Here is an 18173-nt window from a genome sequence, read left to right as displayed (position 1 = left end):
CGGGGGGGAAAGAAATCTAATGTTCACCAGAGAATTATTTCTGCTTATTATTTCATGGCAGAAATAATCTTTGGGAAAGAAGATGCACATAAAGCACCTAACTATTAGTAACTATGACTAAAAAAAAAGGAAAATAGCAAAGATGAAGAAAACAATATAATTAACTGAGCACTAAAATAAAGCCTGAGAATCTTTACTACCATACAAGCTGAAAATTCTTAGTTATATCATCTTCCTTTGAAAGGGAGAAAGCCTGCAAAAAGAAAATGACAGTAACTTTTGACATATTTCCTTACCTTCTGTGTAGGTGAGTATATCTACCAACAATTATTTGAGACTATTTGGTACTATTGCTATATACAAAAAATAGACCAAAAGGATTATCATCACAGCTTGCAGGGGAGGGACAAGTTTAAAACTCAGTCACTGAACTGCTCTTCAAACACCCTTATGAAAAAGATGTTACTCCCCCCCCGAGCTGGAGTGGAAATTATAATTTAAAAAAATTTTTTACTGTTATCCCTACTCTCTGACTGCATATGCACAAAGAACTGCGCTGGTTATTGATACTATGTTCTTTCAATTGCAGTAACTTCTGCTAAATACTTTCCAAACATGTAAGAGAACAGAGTCCCAATAAGAAAAGTTTAGTTTACTTCAGTTCTAACCTATTATATTTCACTCACTATGAGGACTGTCATTTCCTTTTTTTTTTTTTTTTTAAATAGTCATTAGCATAAGCCTTGCATTTTACTGGTAAAAAATTATTCCTTTTAATTATGTTGGGCATTCCTTTCCTGTCTTATGTCTACAGACTTTAACAAAATTTAATTTTTATTTATTCATAAGATCTTTGCAAGGTAATAAATCTATTTACCTAGGTCTGATAGCAAATCTTTTAGAAAGGAAATTTAGAATGCTGAAAACGATTAAAGAATTTTATGGCTAAGAGCCCTATAGACCTGTGAGAAGGTTGGGCAGCCACCCTAGATGAACTCTTAGACGGTTTTTAAAAATGACGTGCTAATATTAGTGCCTGAGTAGTTATAAAATTCTGATTAGTGACACTTCATTATTCATTTAAGATGCATTTTGATCACAGAAATACTAATATGCATTAACTCCCACATATGCTTAGCAAAACGTAGTGGAATTTGGATCCAGTTTCTTTTTATTTTCACTTTCCATTAATGATCCCAACCTTAATCAGCTTTACCTCTCTTCTTCTATATTGTACCTGACTGGAGCAATCCTAAAATAAAAGTTCCCTAAACCATGAAAACTTCACTTTTTGCAGGCTTGCACTAAACTAAAATTGAACTCCCTGCCTAACACCTGACACCTTCAGGGAATAAACCTGCTGGAGCCTTGTTTCTGCCTAATCTGCATAGTTACAGAGGAACCTTTTCCCAAATGGACTCTGAAACCCAAGGGAACCCCACCCCACCATCTTTTACCTCCCCAGTGCAAAATGAAGTTACTTTTTTACCTGGGAGAACTATTACAATCTTTGAATTCTCCTCTGCCTGACAAAGGGTGTTTGGCTCCAAAAACTTCCGAAGAGAGACCTTTTTTTGCTACTATTTAGGTCTGATAATGAATATCCCCTCTAGCCCAAGAGTTTTATCTGCCTCTGCTTTTTAGACCAACATGGCTATAACCTATATCCCTGAAACTGTTAGGTGTGAATTTTGGCAGACAATCTCCAGCGAATTTACCTGTCAAATGCTAATGTATCCATACCAAGCATATGCAAATTGAGATTGCACAATAGCCAAATGGAGGCAAACTCTCTTAACTTCCTTTACTTCATTTAAATTCTTTGCTCTAAAGCTTGGAGGTGCCACAATTTCCCAATAAAAGGAGCATGAATTTCTGGGGGTTTTGGGGAGACAGTGGGGGTGAGGAGAGAAGTACTTTAGGTACTAACTACTTATTCTTTTTCCTAATCTTTCTCTCAGAAGACACTGATCTATTTTAACTCAAAATTTCCCAAGTTCATATAAATGTAGCAAAAACACTTCCGGTCAAACAGTTGGTAAATGTATTAGCAACTGCAAGCACAATCCTTCCTAAAAGGAAGTTGAGGGTAACCTTAAGTAAGGGGGTAGTAACAGCCCTGTCTAGAATAAAAATATATCCAACCATTGAACTAACAAGACAAAGATACGTAACTACGCTAAACTTCCCCCTGACCTTCTCTGTGTTCTGCCCTTTGGGGTAGGAACAGTATAATTCTGTGGGACTCCCATCATGCTTAACCCATTTCTGGAGCTCCTGAAAATATTCTTTATTATTCCCAAAACTCACAAAACAGGAATAGTAGAAAACAAAATTCTGAATAATTTGTAACTTTGATATCGGTTTTGGCCATATGATTTAGTTACCTTAAAAGTAAGACGATTCAAGTTTAGGGCTCCCTTCTACAGTCCTTGTCCCACTGATAATTTGTCTTGGATCTAGGGTGACCATCCGTCCCAGTTTGGCCAGGACCGTCCCGGATTCTATAGGCCAGTCCAACCTGGTAGGTCAAAAGTCCCAGGCCAGAGTCCAGCAGGAAGGCAGAATGGCATGGTGCGTCAGGCAGGTGGGTAGGCAGGCACTGCTGCTGCAGTGTGGGTGCAAAGCAGGAGGATGCATGGTCACCCTAAGATGCCATAACTGAAGTCCATATTCCTTGCTCCTGCAGAATCACAGCAGCAGTGGTCCTGCCTGTCAGGTGCACCATGCTGCTCTACCTCCCCACCAGACTCCAGCCCAGGACTTTTGACTAACTGGCTAGGATGGGCCTACAAAATCTGAGACTGTCCTGGCCAAACCAGGATGTATGATGATCACCCTGCTCATATCCTGTTTTTATTTACCTACAGTTTTTTTTACACAAACATTGGTTCCATCTGCCTCTTAACTCTGCTGTGTCTACTCTCCCAGAGATCTGAGGAAAGATACTGTCATATCTGAAATCCTGCCTATGTCTACACCAATCATGCAGCTGGTCCAATAAGATGCCCGTCACAAAAATAATGTGAGAAGCAAGTATTTCCTGGACCATCACAACAACATCACTTCAACATCAGCAACATACTGGAAGCCATACTGTTGTTTTAGACCAATGCACCTCCCCTACGTAGCAAAGTAACTAAAGGGTGAGCCTGACCATAATATACTGAAAATAAGCACCAACAATGAAAACAGAAAAATTCATTTTTAAGAGGTGGCTTTGAAAAGAGTAATGTTGAGTCTGAGATATTTAATAGTTAAATACTTCTTTTGCATTTGGCCTCTTGCTTTATTTTCAAGTAGAAACAAGCTGTGAAGGGAGGGGTGAAGTGGCAGATTCTCCAGTCTGTAGGCTGGCAGTGTAACTTACAAGCATTTCCTACTGCTTTACCTATATAGAAGCTCAGTTACAAAATCAGTGAGCTATGATCAGATCCCTACTAACTCCCATTTTCCACTGAATCTGAACTCTGGCATCTGGTTCAAGATGCTTTTTCAGTATTTTCAAGTAGTATTTTAAAAGAATTCTCTATTGTAAAACAATTCAAAGGAATGTATGTTTGCTTAACTTAGCTACATGAAGGAATCTTTTCAAGAAAATTCTAGACACATTTTCAAAAGAATACCTATTTGGATATTCAAATTAGGTAAAATTAACTTTTTGCATCAAATACCTTCATCAAATTTAGACTTTCATGTTACTACTGTACTATCTCTTCACTTAATCTCATTGCTAAGAGCCTTTCAAACATAAAACTTTTATTGCTAATTAATGGTCCTGAGTTGACAGCCCTGCATAATTAAATTCTTTATTTAGCAAGCGATGAAAAACAAATCTTGAACAGAAAAATACTTGTTATTGTTTTAGGAATATGTTTATAATTAATCAAAGAAAACAAAAAAAGAAACTTAAGAATCTAACTTACCATGGCAATAAAGCGCCCAATGAAACAGAAATATGACAGATGATCTGGATTGATTGTTGATGCTGGGTTTATCTGCAGACAGTAGTTGCTCTTGCCAGCATATTCAAATAGACAGTACATAGGGTTTAGTACTTCATGGGAAAGCAAGAAAAACCATTCTCTAAAAAAAAACAAAAACAAAAGACAAACAAAAAAACAACCCACATACAAGAACCCCATCACAAATACAGAACTTTCACAGCTTTCTGCAAATACCTAGCCAGATGGTCTAAACATTAATAAATCTAAATATCAGACATTATATAGTATGATCAATAGCAACGTGTATTTATTAAACAAACAAAGATGCAATTAAAAATTACAACTATAAAGTCAAGCTCTCCAAAGTTTGGAAATATCAAAATTAAGCCTGCTTATTACAGTCTTGGTGAAGCCTGCTTGTACCTTTGAACTATGACACTATCTTTAATTTGAACTTAGGGTACAGACAGGTATGGCATTTGAAAAACTCTAAGTTAAAGTGCTTGAAACAGCAAGGGTGCAGGCATTCAGAGTCAAAGAAGTACTCCAAAAATGGCCAAAGCACTTCAAAAATGATCCTTGAAAAGTAGGATTATCTTTGAAGCACTTTCTGAAATATCTATATCCTCTGGCAGTCCTTCAATATCTCAAAGTGTTCCACAGTCTTCTTTCCCTCACCTCCACACCTCTCTCCCCTCCATGGACCAATGGCTGAGATGCACTACACTGGACATTTACAAGTATCAATGTAGCTTAAAACACCCCTGTGACAAAACTGTGTTATTGGTGTCACTAACTCAGTAAGCCACACAGCACAGAAACATTTAAATCACAAGTGTATGCTCAAGACACCTTAGTTCCAATTCCAGGCTCTGAAAGGGAGCGTTCTACATGTTACACACTTGTCCGCCTCCAAACTGCACATACTGCCCAACCCGCAGAATCTCTTATCCGCTCCACCAACCTACCCCTTTCTGTTCCCATCCTATCCACTTTTATCAGTTTCCCAGTTCTGGACAGTCAAGCGCCCCCAGGGCTGCTATTTGGACAATTCTGATACCAACCTAAAACAAACATCAACTGAGCATGCACAAACAGCAATTTTTAGAGGCTTAAAACCCAGATATATTAGGATGGTTTTTCATGGAGTAATAAAAGGAACCTCTCTGATCTCAATTTGACATGCCCCCATCAATCAAATGTAAATAGTTGCTGCAAAGCTTGGAGGCACTAAGCCTTTTCAGTCAAATATCTGTAAGAATGTTTTACACAGAACAACTATGTATTTCCCCAATTCTCATTCTTTGAAACAGTGAACATCTTTTTTCTAAGAGCTGGTCAAAAATTCAGTCAATGGCAGCTAATGGCTGGAGTTTGGCAAAAGTTACAAACAACTAAAAACTGTTTTTTTAATAATACAAAGAAGTTAAAGCAACGATAGTTGCAGGCACTGCAGCCAGCTCTGTCTATAAATACTGAAAGCAGTACAAAAAGATTACTCAGATTATAAGGCAATGTACAAAGTAAGTAGTCCTTCTGTTACTCTCACAACCAGATTTTAAGAGTGCAGTTTTGTGATTAAAAAACCTATGAATGTTTTAAAGATGTTTAAGTATTTTTCTTTACCTTGCCAAACCACCATAATCCAATCCTTCTTCTCCTCTGAATATAACATACAATCTCCTCCTTAAGTCATAAGGTTTTAAAGCCATGATCTATCAAATTTTAAAGCAGAAACAAAATTTTAACAGTTAATAAATAAGCATACTTTCAACCCAATAAACTTATGTTTGTTTTATGGAAGCACCTAGAAACAAGTTAGGATCAAGGACATTTGTGAAACAAACAGCAAAGATTCAAATAGTCTTTTGGTATCTTTGGCCCCTGGCAGACGTATATCACACGATTAACGCATTAATTGTGTGATATATTGTACCACAACACATGCTGAACCAATTTATCACGTGATAAAAGTGGAAAAACTAGTCAAAGATGGAACATGCAGATGACACTGGGCTACCCAGTGTGCCTTGAAAGATCCAGGTGCACAATGGGATCCGAGGAATTTTATGCTAGATTGCAGAACTTGTGTGCCCTGTCATGCCATATACTGAATCTCTGTCATGGCAAGATGCAGTTTTTGGGATTCAGCATAAAATTCCTCAGATCCCATCTTGTGATTAAATAATGTCTGCCAGGGCCTATGTTAAATTATACAATCTTTTGCACGTTTCTGTAGTCAATACATTATTCAAAAATATTGAAATATTTAAATTTTAAATACTGAAGTATTTAAATTTATGAATTGACTCATATTTTATGGTAAACTAATTTAGGCTGTAACAGTAACATATTTTTCTACAAAAATATTTATCTTGGTTCTAATGCATTGCAAGGATTTTGGTGGGATTGAAGAAGAAAATTAGAGGGGCCAGGAAGACAAGTGGCAGGTTGTTTTAATTTTTTTGATACTAGAAGGCATCATACTTTTCTGTGGACTTTAGAATTCAACAGCTAAAGAAATGTAAGATTTAATTATGCATATTTAATATCTGAGTAACTAGACAAAATACAGGTCCTTCCTCTTAATGCTTACAAAACTATATATGCCTAACCAACACAAGTACAATTATGTTTTGTTTTACTAAACACATTTAATACAGGAAATACCAATAGCCTTACCTGCTGGAAGGAATCCTCAAATAATGTCTGTCTGGATACATTGATCTTCACATGGCTTGGGAGTGCATTTGACTAAGTGAAAGAAATAATATATGTTACTAATACTGATGTGTGTTAAGTCAGCATTATTTTAATTATGCACAAAAATAGATTTTATTACTAGTACAGTACCTGACACAAGTAACGGAAATGAGCAAGTTTCCACCTAAAGCTACGTTCATACGCAATCTGAGGGCCTTTATTTCTGTAAAACAATATAGTTAAATAATTTAAACAAATGAAACAGATAAAGAATAATGTATCCATACCTTCACCACTAAACTAATAATTTTTGGATTTCAACAAAACATGACAAATTAGAACAACAAGCAATATACCAGCTCTTTCCATGAGTGGTTATGTTCCAAGTCCCTGGTGCTGGTTCAGAATTATTTAATCAAGCTTTAAAAGAAAGGAGAGTTAAACCTAATCATTATAACCTGCTAATTTCTTGAATGAATGAAAAAATATCAGAACACTTCAAACTGCACATAAGATGCTGCTTAGGGAATATCAACATGTGTAATACAGAATTGAATTGCAGAAGAGTAACTTAATTGTCTGCAATACTGGGTATAAAGAACTGGCTGGTTTTAACTATTAATATAGTAATTTAGGAATATTGTAGCTAAAAATATTATATTAAAGCATTCATTCTTTTATTTTCTCTTAATATTATTTCAATAGATACAATTATTAAATATACAATACTTCCTCTACTTGTACTGCATTCATAATCATGAAATCTGAGCATCTTACAAAGTAACTTCACATATTGTTATAATGAATAAAGAACTGTTGATAAATACATCTCCAAAATAAAAGAAACAAGGCAGCAAAGCTTGCTCTGGACTTGACGCTTACAGCTCAAATAAAGTACTGACATCACTAATGAGAACAACATGACTTTTTAGATCATTAATCTCAATCTTTTAAAAACCTCTATTGTCTGATCACTTACACAGAGGATTTCCCAGTACGAGGATCATTGAAGGTGGTAGTTCTTGTATTATGATCAACAAAGTATCTGACACCTTCTCTAGTATATCTGATTTCCCAGCCTTCAGGAAGAGGGTCCTCATTTTGTAAGCTGAGGAGCAAATTACAAACAGTCCATTATTTTATACTATGAAACTCAACAGAATAGTTTAAACACTAGTGTCTAATCTACATGTGTTAAGAAGAATATACACCTACCCTTGAGTTCGAGGGTCTTCCCATTGTGTGGTCTTTGTGTTGTGATTCACAAAATACACCCTATCATTTGAATCCACTCTTCTTTCTGAAAAAAAAAGAAAATTATTACATGACTGTATGACAAGTTTTCTCCACAGTCATATATCCAAATTAAAGTACATTTTATCTTACCCCAGCCTGGTGGTAGAGGCCCAAGTGGATCATTTTCTGCTGTCAGCATTGAAGCCTAGTTATAACAAAACAGGAGACACTTAGATTAAAGAAAATGGTTTTTTTGCATCTGCTAGATTCTGCCACTGGATTCTTTTTGTGCATGATGTTTCTGCATGCACTGAATTGTAATCTCTGATTGTTTAGACATGCCAACCTTCCAGACAGTCGCTACCTATTTTTTCTGAGACGGATACACAGAGATAGTCGATTTGCAACTAAACAATTTAGCTTCTGTGCTCTGACTTAAGCCACTAAGTCTCAACCAGGGTGCCAGGGCACACTGGGGTATCCTGAGATCTTTCCAAGGGTGCCACAGCATGCCACAGAATGTTAGCACCGTTAGGCGTGCAAACATGATTCACCTCAAGGCCGCATCTAGATGGGCACAGCCGTGTGACATGTGGCGCCACAAACACGTCTGTGGCACCACAAACCGCATATTTAGATATTCTCCACGCTGCAAGGGAGCACTGCCTGTTTCTCTCACCCACAGCACTTTCTTTATGATGTTAGTCTCACCCTAATCCTTTTAAGCATGATACCATATTGAAGATTATGCATTGACCAGAATTTGACTATTAAAATGCTCTTTGATGTAATAAATATCCTTAAGATCAAGATGCTATGAGATGTTATACTATTGTTAAGTCCCATCTGAAAGAATTTTGAGATACCATTTATTAACTATGAGTAAATTTGATCCTGGCAAAAACCACACCTAGAACTAAACTAATTGATTCACTCCTAAACAAAATCATTGAAAAAAATGCAGGGTGTCTTCCATAAGTTCAGAAAAAGCCCTGTCCCCCACCTTTTTTTTAAACCTAAGACTGTGCTAACCTCAAATTTTGAGAAACATTACTAATATAATTTTCACCAAACAAATATTTGCCACCAAAGTTTCACAAAAGAAAAAGCTTTAAAACATAACATTTTTCATTTTTGGTTAAAAGAAATTTAAAGACAAATTGAAACATTTTTAAAAATTGAATCACCATTTTACTGGTTACTGGAGTTTGACAAAGATAAACATGGTATCATCCCAGAAGCAAATTAAATCAAATCTGCTCTGCCCTTTGAAATTATGCATCCCATTAAAAGACTTCAATGCAATGATGAGAGCAAAAGAAAACTCAGTAACAGAAATGAAATATGCCAAAACAAGATAACATGTGATTTGAGATGCTGATCTTATGAATCATCTCCATGATGAACCAAATACATGAAGAATCTAGGATTTATGATTGACAGGCAAAGATTTTTGTGATATCTTTTATTGGACCTACTGTATAGCTGGAAGAGCTGTTGGACAAACTTTCAGCCATATAGCATCTGATGAAGCAGGTTGTTACCAGTTAGTCTCTAAAGTGCCATCCTGCACACCTTTCTGCCTCATTTCAAATTCACATGGCTAACCACCTCTGTGACCAACACATTTGACTATAAATCAGTGTAGTATTTTTAGATAATCAGAATGTCTATGCTTAATGATACAGTGCTGTGGAAAATAACTTGTTTGGAGCTAGGACAGGTATCTGGAGTATTGAATAAAGGTATACTCCTGTGGAGCTGGAAGAAAGTATCAAATGAGGTACCCCAAGGGTCTGTTCTGGATCCAGTATTGTTTACATCTTCATTAATCATTGAAAAGTGGGGCTAAAAGGGACCACAGGATGTGACCGAGTACAACCCCCTGCTTAAGGAAAGATCATGTTTGACTAAACCATCTGTGACTGCCAAGTCTCTAACACCCTGTCACGTGCAGCCTTGGTCCGAGTGATGGATGACATGCATCTTACCAGCTCCCGTGATTGGCCGAGTAGCTGTTTACTTCAGGAGTCGTCTTCCCCCATCTCGCCTGCCAGGACTTTAAATGTTCCCAGTGGGGGGGGGTTGACTATGCGGGGTCCCTCTGCAGCCTGCGGTTTGCCAGTTGGTCACTCGCGGGGCTCCATCATCCCTACACCCCAACCTCACGCCACCCTGATGGATCCCTCCGTGTTCTCGGCCACATCCCCTCGCTCCTACAGCTATGGTGCCTCTTAGGGTTCTTCTTATCGGCGTACTAGTCCTGGAACCTGCTCCGCTTACCCCTTTGTGGGTCTTCTATGATCAGAGGTGCTGATTAGGGAACCTACCCTTGTCCAGAGCAACCTCCTGTCCTCGGGCTCAAATCACCACGTGACGCCCTATGGGCTATGCTCCCTAGTCCTCTCTCAACCCCTTCACCCAGGGAAACAAAAGAAAGAATACAAAAGAAAACACATGACACTTGCTCTGCCACTTTGCTGGGAATTAGGATAGTCCCCCCTTCCCTGCTTCCTCACAGCAGGGGTCTCAAGAGCTTAGTTCCCCTATAGTATAGCCAGGGGATACTCCCCCCCCTACTTGAATAATACTAGTATCCTCCTGTTTGGGTTGTCCGCTTCACATTCTTAGCTCCTTTCACGAGCCTTGGGCCACCCCACTTCTCTCCCTCCTGGAGCGTCACCCTCCAAGTGTTCCGTAGTTCCTCTACACAGGGTTGGTCACACTTTTATATTCGGTGTAGGTGCCCTGCTTGTCCTGAGCCCTCCCAGGCCTCTTCCTGGGACTTTTCTGATGGGACCACCTCCTCCTCCTTCCAACCGTTCCTAATACTCTCACCTGCTGTACTGTGGGTCCTTGCAAGCCTTTCTCTGCTGCTCCTGCTGCTGCTGTCATTGCAGGTTGCAGGGGCTGCTTCTGGCCCACTTCCCGCACTGGTGGCCTGTCCCCTGCCACTGCTGCTGAGCTTGGGACCAGGAGTCTCTTCTGACTCCTCGTCTGACACACTTCCCCTCCTGAGGGGTTCCCGGAGTGGGTCCTGAGGCCACGTGTTCCTCTGGTCCGTTCTCTCCTCTCTGCTCCTTCTGTTGTCCGCCATTTTTATTTTCACTGGCTGGCAACATCACCAGCTGGCCTCAGCTGAATAAAGATGTGGCTCACAAGCTGCGTGAGCTTCTCTTCTTGTTCTCGCTGTGCCATGGCTCCTGCTGCAGGTAAGTTATTTTTTCTTATCTTAATTTTTTCATTTGTCCCCTCTCTCTCCCAGGATACTGTCCCAGTCAAATGTTAGTCTAACCAGGTTAAGGTTAGACCAACACTTGACTGGGATGGTTTAGTCAAGGATTTTCCTGCCTTAAGCAAGGGGACTCAATTGCACCCTATGGTCCTTTCCAGCTCCACTTGTCTACAATTCCATATTATAATGATGGCCTTCCTAGACTAACTGACCCCTCATCAACAACATTACACAGCTATTCTGCTTCTGGTATCCAACTATTTTTTCAGAGCTATCTACATAGCATCATATTATGGACATGCCCTTAGCTGCTGAGCCTGGGGTACCTTTCTTAAGAGATCCTTTCTTAACCTGGTTAGCAGCAAGTGTAAATCCCTTGAATTATTCAGAGAACAACTTCTGGAGATGCAATCCACAGCCCAGGCAGGAACTGTTGTTACCACAAGTGCTGGTTGCCTGGCTAGGTAGGGGGCCAGAGCCACAGTGTGTTCTGTGCCCCCAGCTAGAGCAGGGCCAGAGCCAGAGCCTCACTAAATATAGGGTTCAAATTACAGGGGAGCTCAGGGCTGAGCCCCCCCACTAAGTGAGAACGCTCCCCCACAACTCCTCCCATAGGCCTGTCAGCACCTCTTCCCCACCTCCCCCTACCCCATCAGCCACCGTGCACAGCCTCTGGCCTACCTTGTACTTTTCTAAGCAGCTGAGGCAGCAGTGGCTCCTTCTGGCTAACACAACCACTGGCCCCAGTCCCGCAGTACTAGCGGGGACCTATGCACACAGCCCCAACCCCAGCCAATTTTTTTTTTTGCAGACCTCCACAAGGAGTTGAAGTGTAATTCAAACCCTGACTAAGCATAAGCGGCAGCAGCCATGGCAGTGGCAGTAGCTGTGGCACCATGAACCAACCCTATCCCAACTATGCAGTTGGTCCAATAAAATCACCTTAAAAAATCCTGGCCTCTCTCATATTCCTAGACCATTCACAACTATAAGATCACTCTGACTCACTCTTAATCAATTAGATTTCCACTTTCCAGTTCAATACTACAGTCTGTTTGCTGGAATCACTTGGGCTGAATTTTTGTTTCGGCAGTGACCTGTTTCAATCAAATAACTTCTCGTATTTTGCCCACCTGCCTACCCAGTTTCATAGTTTCTAGAGTCGGAAGGGACCTGAGCAGATCATCTAGTCCGACTCCCTGCCATGGCAGGAAAGAGTACTGGGGTCAAACTACCCCAGCAAGGTGTTCATCTAACCTCCTCTTAAAAACCCCCGGGGTAGGAGCCTGCACCACTTCTCTTGGAAGTTGGTTCCAGACCCTAGCTGCCCAAGTTCTTCTTATTCTTTTTTGCAGGGTTATTACCTTGCATAGCTTGATTACTCTGTGTTCAAGGACAACATCTGGTAATTTTAAGAATTTTAATTTAAATAAAAAATGAGAATAAATTTATTGTATTCCCCTGGTTATTTTCTTATGATCAACAGCATACCTGAGACAGCGTTGGTCCAACTCAAGAAATGCTAGCCTCTTCTAACTGATATTTTGAAGAACAGTAAGTCAAACAGAAAAAAAATGAATATGAAATTATTTAAGTACCTAAACAGCAAGATGATGGAAGAGAATTGTTCCTTTAAACAATAAAGGAAAAAAGGGAGCCATTAAGGCAATATGTGATCAACATGTATACTACCTGTGATCCTGAAGATTACAAGTCAACTTTGCTTCAGTTTGTAGTAAACTTGTTGAAATAGTAATTATGAGACAGACAAATGAGCACGCCTCCAATAAAAGAGCTGAGCCACTTCTGTCTATGTGTCTAGTTAATACACTGTGTTTATCTGAATCCAAGACCATTTTGAATTCAAGAATAATTATATTTTATATAAGGAAGTGATACATTTATTATAGTTTTCCCTGTATAGAATCTAATTAGTGGAAGCTCATCTTAAATTAGTCCCCACCACTGCTGTTGATCCTTTGCCACTTGTCCCCCCATGTCTGTCCTCCACCATCATCTCCCCAGCCACCTGCCCTTCTGTGTCCATGCCTGTTTCTGTGCCTGCCAACTCACTCTCTACCTCACCCATCCCCTCCTCCTCCCCTGAAGCCCAGAATTTGACAATGTCTGTCTGCAAATGTTATTTAAAAAAAAACCACTTTACCAGAAGCAGCAGCATGTTACTTCAATCTGGTTCCACTTCACTTTTAAAGCACCAAAAAAGCCCTGCTAATCTACTAGCTTATTCAATCAGCTATTAGATAAAAGTGCCAAAAGTCCTGCTAAAGCGTGTAATCTATACAGATGTCAGGCAAGCTGGGTCCAACTAACAAGCTGGCTCTTCTGGGCATGTGCTAGGTGTGGCACAGGAACACATGGAGTTTAAAACTAAAGCACTGTTTTGGGTTCTTTTTTATCATCTGCAAGCAGCCCATGTGTCCTGCTATATTTTTATAAACTGATCCCATGTAGGAAGCCCAAAAGCATAGGAACGTGGATGGACAAGCATTCTCAGCTCAGGGTATCTGTCATCTGTAAACTTTTTAGATCCCTGAACTAACTCCAATTTAAAATATACCATTTTAAATAGCAAGCTAGGTAGTTACTTTAATAAACTAGGGGGAAAGTAAAAACTTTGCACTAAGAAGTAACATCTTCCTGTTCATCTGCAATGAAGAAGTATTTGGGATCACTATGCTCCTCCAATTCCTCAAAACACAAGTAAGTTATCCTTTCTCTCAACCTCCACCCTGCACACAACACTGCTGATCATGATGAGCTGATTGTGATATCTACAGCACAGAGACAATGCCTCCAAAAGTTATCAAACTTATCCGTACTAAATTCTTGGCACAAGGTATTGAGGACCAGCATCAGGGCCAATGCTTTATCCATCAGAGCAAAGCAAGAATCACTGCATTCTAATTTCCAACACATTTTGACACAGTAGGAATAAAAAAATTTAAAAAGGTTAAATGTTTTTTTAAAATGGTAAATGGTTTAAAAATGCTTCAAATAAGCAGCAGTGACTTAAGAGTCACTCATCTGTCCTCAAGTCTTCAGGCTAAAGTGAGTGGGAAAACAAAATGATGCAGAGTCAGCAGGAATCAAGAAATTCATCAGTAATGCATCGTTTTATGTCTAGTGCTTACAGTTCTTCATGGCATTTAATTATATAAACTGGGAGTGAACCCTACTAACTTTAAGTATGTAGCAGAATCTTTTGCATTGTAAAAAACTTCATAGGACATGCTCTGATAATAAATACGGTCTACTGAGTTTTAAAACAAAACAAAGGCTATGTGAATATAGGAAGCACCAACATATAATCCTAATAGTCAGCAGCTGAAACTGGCTCAACCGTATAGTTCAGTAATTTCTCTTCTGATGCACTTGAAGGCTTGATTACTACCTAGCTAGGGTCATATGAGCTTAAATTAGTGGGGGTCATATGAGCCCAGTATTCATTTCTGCCTATGGCAGGGGGTCGGACTTGATGATCTGCTCAGGTCCTTTCCGACCCTACATCTATGAAACTGCATATCTGCCAGCAAATGGAGTTTCCTTTAATGGAAAACTCCCACAGGTGTTGAATGCAATCCCCACAGTATTTGTATATGTAGGACAATATCAGTCAGATCTGCCTCACTTGCTCAGAATTGTCAGGGAGATAATACTGTGAATGGTATGCCTACTTCAAAACATTTCTTGAAGCAACTGAGCAGTTTTCTTCTTCCTGTAAAGCTGCAGGTATGTATGATAACCTGAGACAAAACACAGAAATTGTGCAAGAAAACTTCAGAGCAGGACAAAGACGAAGACTTCAAAACAGGTATTAAAGTAAAAAAAAAACAGAAGCATAGAAGTGTTGATGAATGGTTCCAAGTCACTGAGGCCTAGCCAAAAAAAAAGAAAGCAAAAATACTGATGTATATAAGCTGAGCATTACTGAAAAAAATTCCAAAGTAAGATAATGATTAAAAAAAAAGACTGGATCATTGCACTGAAGTCCCCCCAAAGGTGAAGAAGTGGCTTATACTTGTACTTGTTACGGCTATTAGGTACCTCCAATTATTAAATGTATACGGAACAAACATTTTTTGACCTAGAGAACTGACACCCAGGAATCAGAATCCTATAGAGATAGTCGTTTAAGAAGAGTGAAGGTCCTAAACTAGAACTCATAGTCATCATGAGGAATGTGAATAATCTTTAAAGATCTCCAATATCTCACTAAACATAGTTAAACTGCTAGAGAAAAGTCAAGTTAAAAAAGAAGACTGTTTTCCTAATATTTCAGTTTGCTAAAAATTACCGAATAGAGGTATCGTTGGTTAAATTGTTGCATAGCTCCCTGCAGTTGGTTACGCTGAGACTGCCACTGTTCAAAGTTCCTGACTGATTCCATTGTTGGTCTCTGCCACGTTGTTGTTCTTGTGTTATGGTCCACATAGTAAACTCTTCCACGATCATCAACCCTTCTTTCCCAGCTACCAAAATAATACTAATGTTAGTATTCCTTTTCAACTAAAATATAAAACTAATATTTTGTGGCACTCTAAGTTAATATTTTGGTTCAAACATAGAAATGAGGCACAAATTTATATTTCTGATGTGCACTTCACACGTTGGTGTCACCTTAAAGTGTGATAAAATTAACATTTTAAATGTAGCATTAAATAAAAGGCAAATTAAAGCAGCAGGTAAATTGGTCAAAATTACTGGTGTAAGCCAGAGGTTGTTAACCGTTTTAAAGGAGTGCACCCCTTCTGGTGGTGGCAGCCAGATCTGGAGTGGAGGGGGGTTGCAGCACCACCATATGCAAGCTTCTCCCCCCACCCTGCCATGTCCAGCTAGCCAGGCAGTGCCTATGCGGCCCACAGAGGGGAGCCGCTGCCCCCCTACTTCCCCCAGCCCTGCTCCTGGGAGGCAGTGGCACAGGGTGGTGGGTGGTGGTGCTCTGTCCCTGCCCGCCCATCCGTACCCCTTACCACCTTTCCAAGTACCCCCAGGGGTATGTGTACTCCCAGTTGACAACCACTGGCATGGGCAATAAATTTAAACACCAACATTCCCATAAAAGATTAATCTGATCAACTGGTTTAGGATGAAGTTTTATACTCTATAAAATGGGTGGTATTGGTTTTAAAAACTACTAATTCAACAATAATACCAATGTATTATAATTTTCCATGTACAGAATCCAATTATTGGGGGTGTCACCTTAAATTCATCCCCTACCACCACTGCAGCTGAGAAAGCAGCAGGAGGAAGGAAGATGGTGGGGGGGGAGGGGTGGAAGACAAGCAGCAGGGGAGTGAAGCAGCCTGAACTCTGCCACTTGCCCCCACAACTTCCCTGGTAACACAGTAATATAGCCTTCTCACCTTACACTTATATAGCTTTATCCTGTAACCACAAACAACATGATAAAAGTATTTTTAGTACCAATTTAAAATACACATATTGAAAGAAGCATAGGAATTCTACATTACCCTGGAGGTAAAGGCTGCGGTCTTTCCCAAGTTGTAGTTCGTGTGTTGTGATCAACATAATAAGTTCTACCATGAGGATCTTTTCTCTGTTCCCATCTTTAAAATAAAAGAAATACTTAAAATGTAAGTCAGGAAAACATTTCCTTCTGATTAAATTTTCACCAAGGAAAAAGAACTGTTATCCTTTCTATAAAATTCTAACAGTGAAATCTAGTCATTGAAACAAGGCTTGTGGAGCACTGAAGTCCTATTTTAAATCACTTAATTTCACCTATGGGCAAATTATTTGAAACTTTCTGCCTGAACACCAAAATGGATATTTCTGATGCATAGAAAAGGCTATACTGTTTTTCCACAAGCATTTGAAATGCATTTTAAATATCTTATTTTGAATCTATCTTTGAAAAGTAAGGCTAGATAATTATGTGCGAAAGGTCTAATATTAAAGAAACAACGTTAAACACCCACAAATCTTTTTCACAATAAGTTTTACCCTGTTGTCTGTTCCATAAAAACAGCAGCATTCTTTGGGTTTGTGAATATGTAGCCCTTGCTGTGGACTAAGGCAGCGGTTCTCAACTGGGATGCCACAAGACCCTTTCAGGAGTGTCACAGCGTGGGCACTGCTGCTGTCAGGTGAAACTGCTCTACAAGCCTTGTATGAAATCGGATTGGGAAGGGCTGTGGGAACAGCCCCAAGCTCCTGCCCTCATTAGGGTTATCAAATAAACTTAACACAAGCAGAAAGAGAAGCTTCTGCCTCAACCCTTCCCATTCCAGCTCTGTATGCTCCTCCCAGAAACAGAGGAACACAGGTCTCTTCCACCTGGCAGCAGCTGTTTCTCCAGGCTGCCACACCACTGCTGCTAAATGGAACTGCCCTGTGCACCTGTTTTTGGAGGAGTGTGGCTAGTGCAGCCGCTCCTGCCTGCTTTAGGCTTATCAGATAACTACAACACCAGAGCTGCTCCTGTACCCCTTCCCAATCTGACTTCATGTGAAGCATGCAGAGCAGTTTCACCTGCCATTGGCAGCATCGTCCCAGTTGAGAACCACTAAGGTAAGTAGAGGCGATGCAACAGTGGTTTTCAACTGGGGTCCATCAAATTCAGGAAAGTTATGGAGGGTACCCTGAATCTAAAAAAGTTGAGAACAACTGCACTAACATAATATAAGCTCAGTAGTTTTTGGCTCTACATCCTAACAAAGGACATATTATAGAAAAACATACTTGTAGATAATTTAGTGCCTTTTTATTTGCTGTCATAAAAAGTAAGATTACTTGCCCTGATAACACTTGGGATGTTTTCTCTAAAGTCAGTTTTAGTATTCTAACAGTAAAACTACAGAAAGGACACCAAGTTTATAACAAAAAACTCCTGTTTCATTCTATTATGACACCCTTAGGTAGCAGAATTCTATTGAAAATTGGGAGAGAAAACCCAAGAAAATAGATGAGAGGAAGCCTTCCATTGAACACAAAAGTTTGCTTTTCTTGCAGACCAATACATCTCCAAACCAAAACTACTGTATACAGTATCTTTAGGGGTGCACCAA

At 39.5% G+C, this 18173-nt stretch overlaps 1 protein-coding gene across 3 annotated transcripts in view; it reads right to left on the bottom strand.

The window, feature by feature from the left end:
- WWP1 (WW domain containing E3 ubiquitin protein ligase 1) overlaps positions 1-18173 on the bottom strand; it is a 94882-nt gene that overhangs the window by 10580 nt on the left and 66129 nt on the right. For all 3 annotated transcript variants that reach the window (XM_090040271.1, XM_090040270.1, XM_090040269.1), the window contains 9 exons: positions 16617-16712; positions 15437-15611; positions 8037-8091; positions 7866-7950; positions 7630-7758; positions 6801-6873; positions 6630-6701; positions 5574-5662; positions 3927-4086 (listed from right to left, as the gene is read on the bottom strand). In XM_090040271.1, the coding sequence (XP_089896397.1) occupies positions 3927-4086; positions 5574-5662; positions 6630-6701; positions 6801-6873; positions 7630-7758; positions 7866-7950; positions 8037-8091; positions 15437-15611; positions 16617-16712 (934 nt within the window). The remainder of the gene's footprint in view (positions 1-3926; positions 4087-5573; positions 5663-6629; positions 6702-6800; positions 6874-7629; positions 7759-7865; positions 7951-8036; positions 8092-15436; positions 15612-16616; positions 16713-18173) is intronic.

This window comes from Crocodylus siamensis, chromosome 3, assembly GCF_052110815.1.
Source record: "Crocodylus siamensis isolate JL-2025a chromosome 3, ASM5211081v1, whole genome shotgun sequence".
Taxonomy (NCBI): domain Eukaryota; kingdom Metazoa; phylum Chordata; order Crocodylia; family Crocodylidae; genus Crocodylus; species Crocodylus siamensis.
This window is presented reverse-complemented; position numbering and strand designations above follow the sequence as displayed.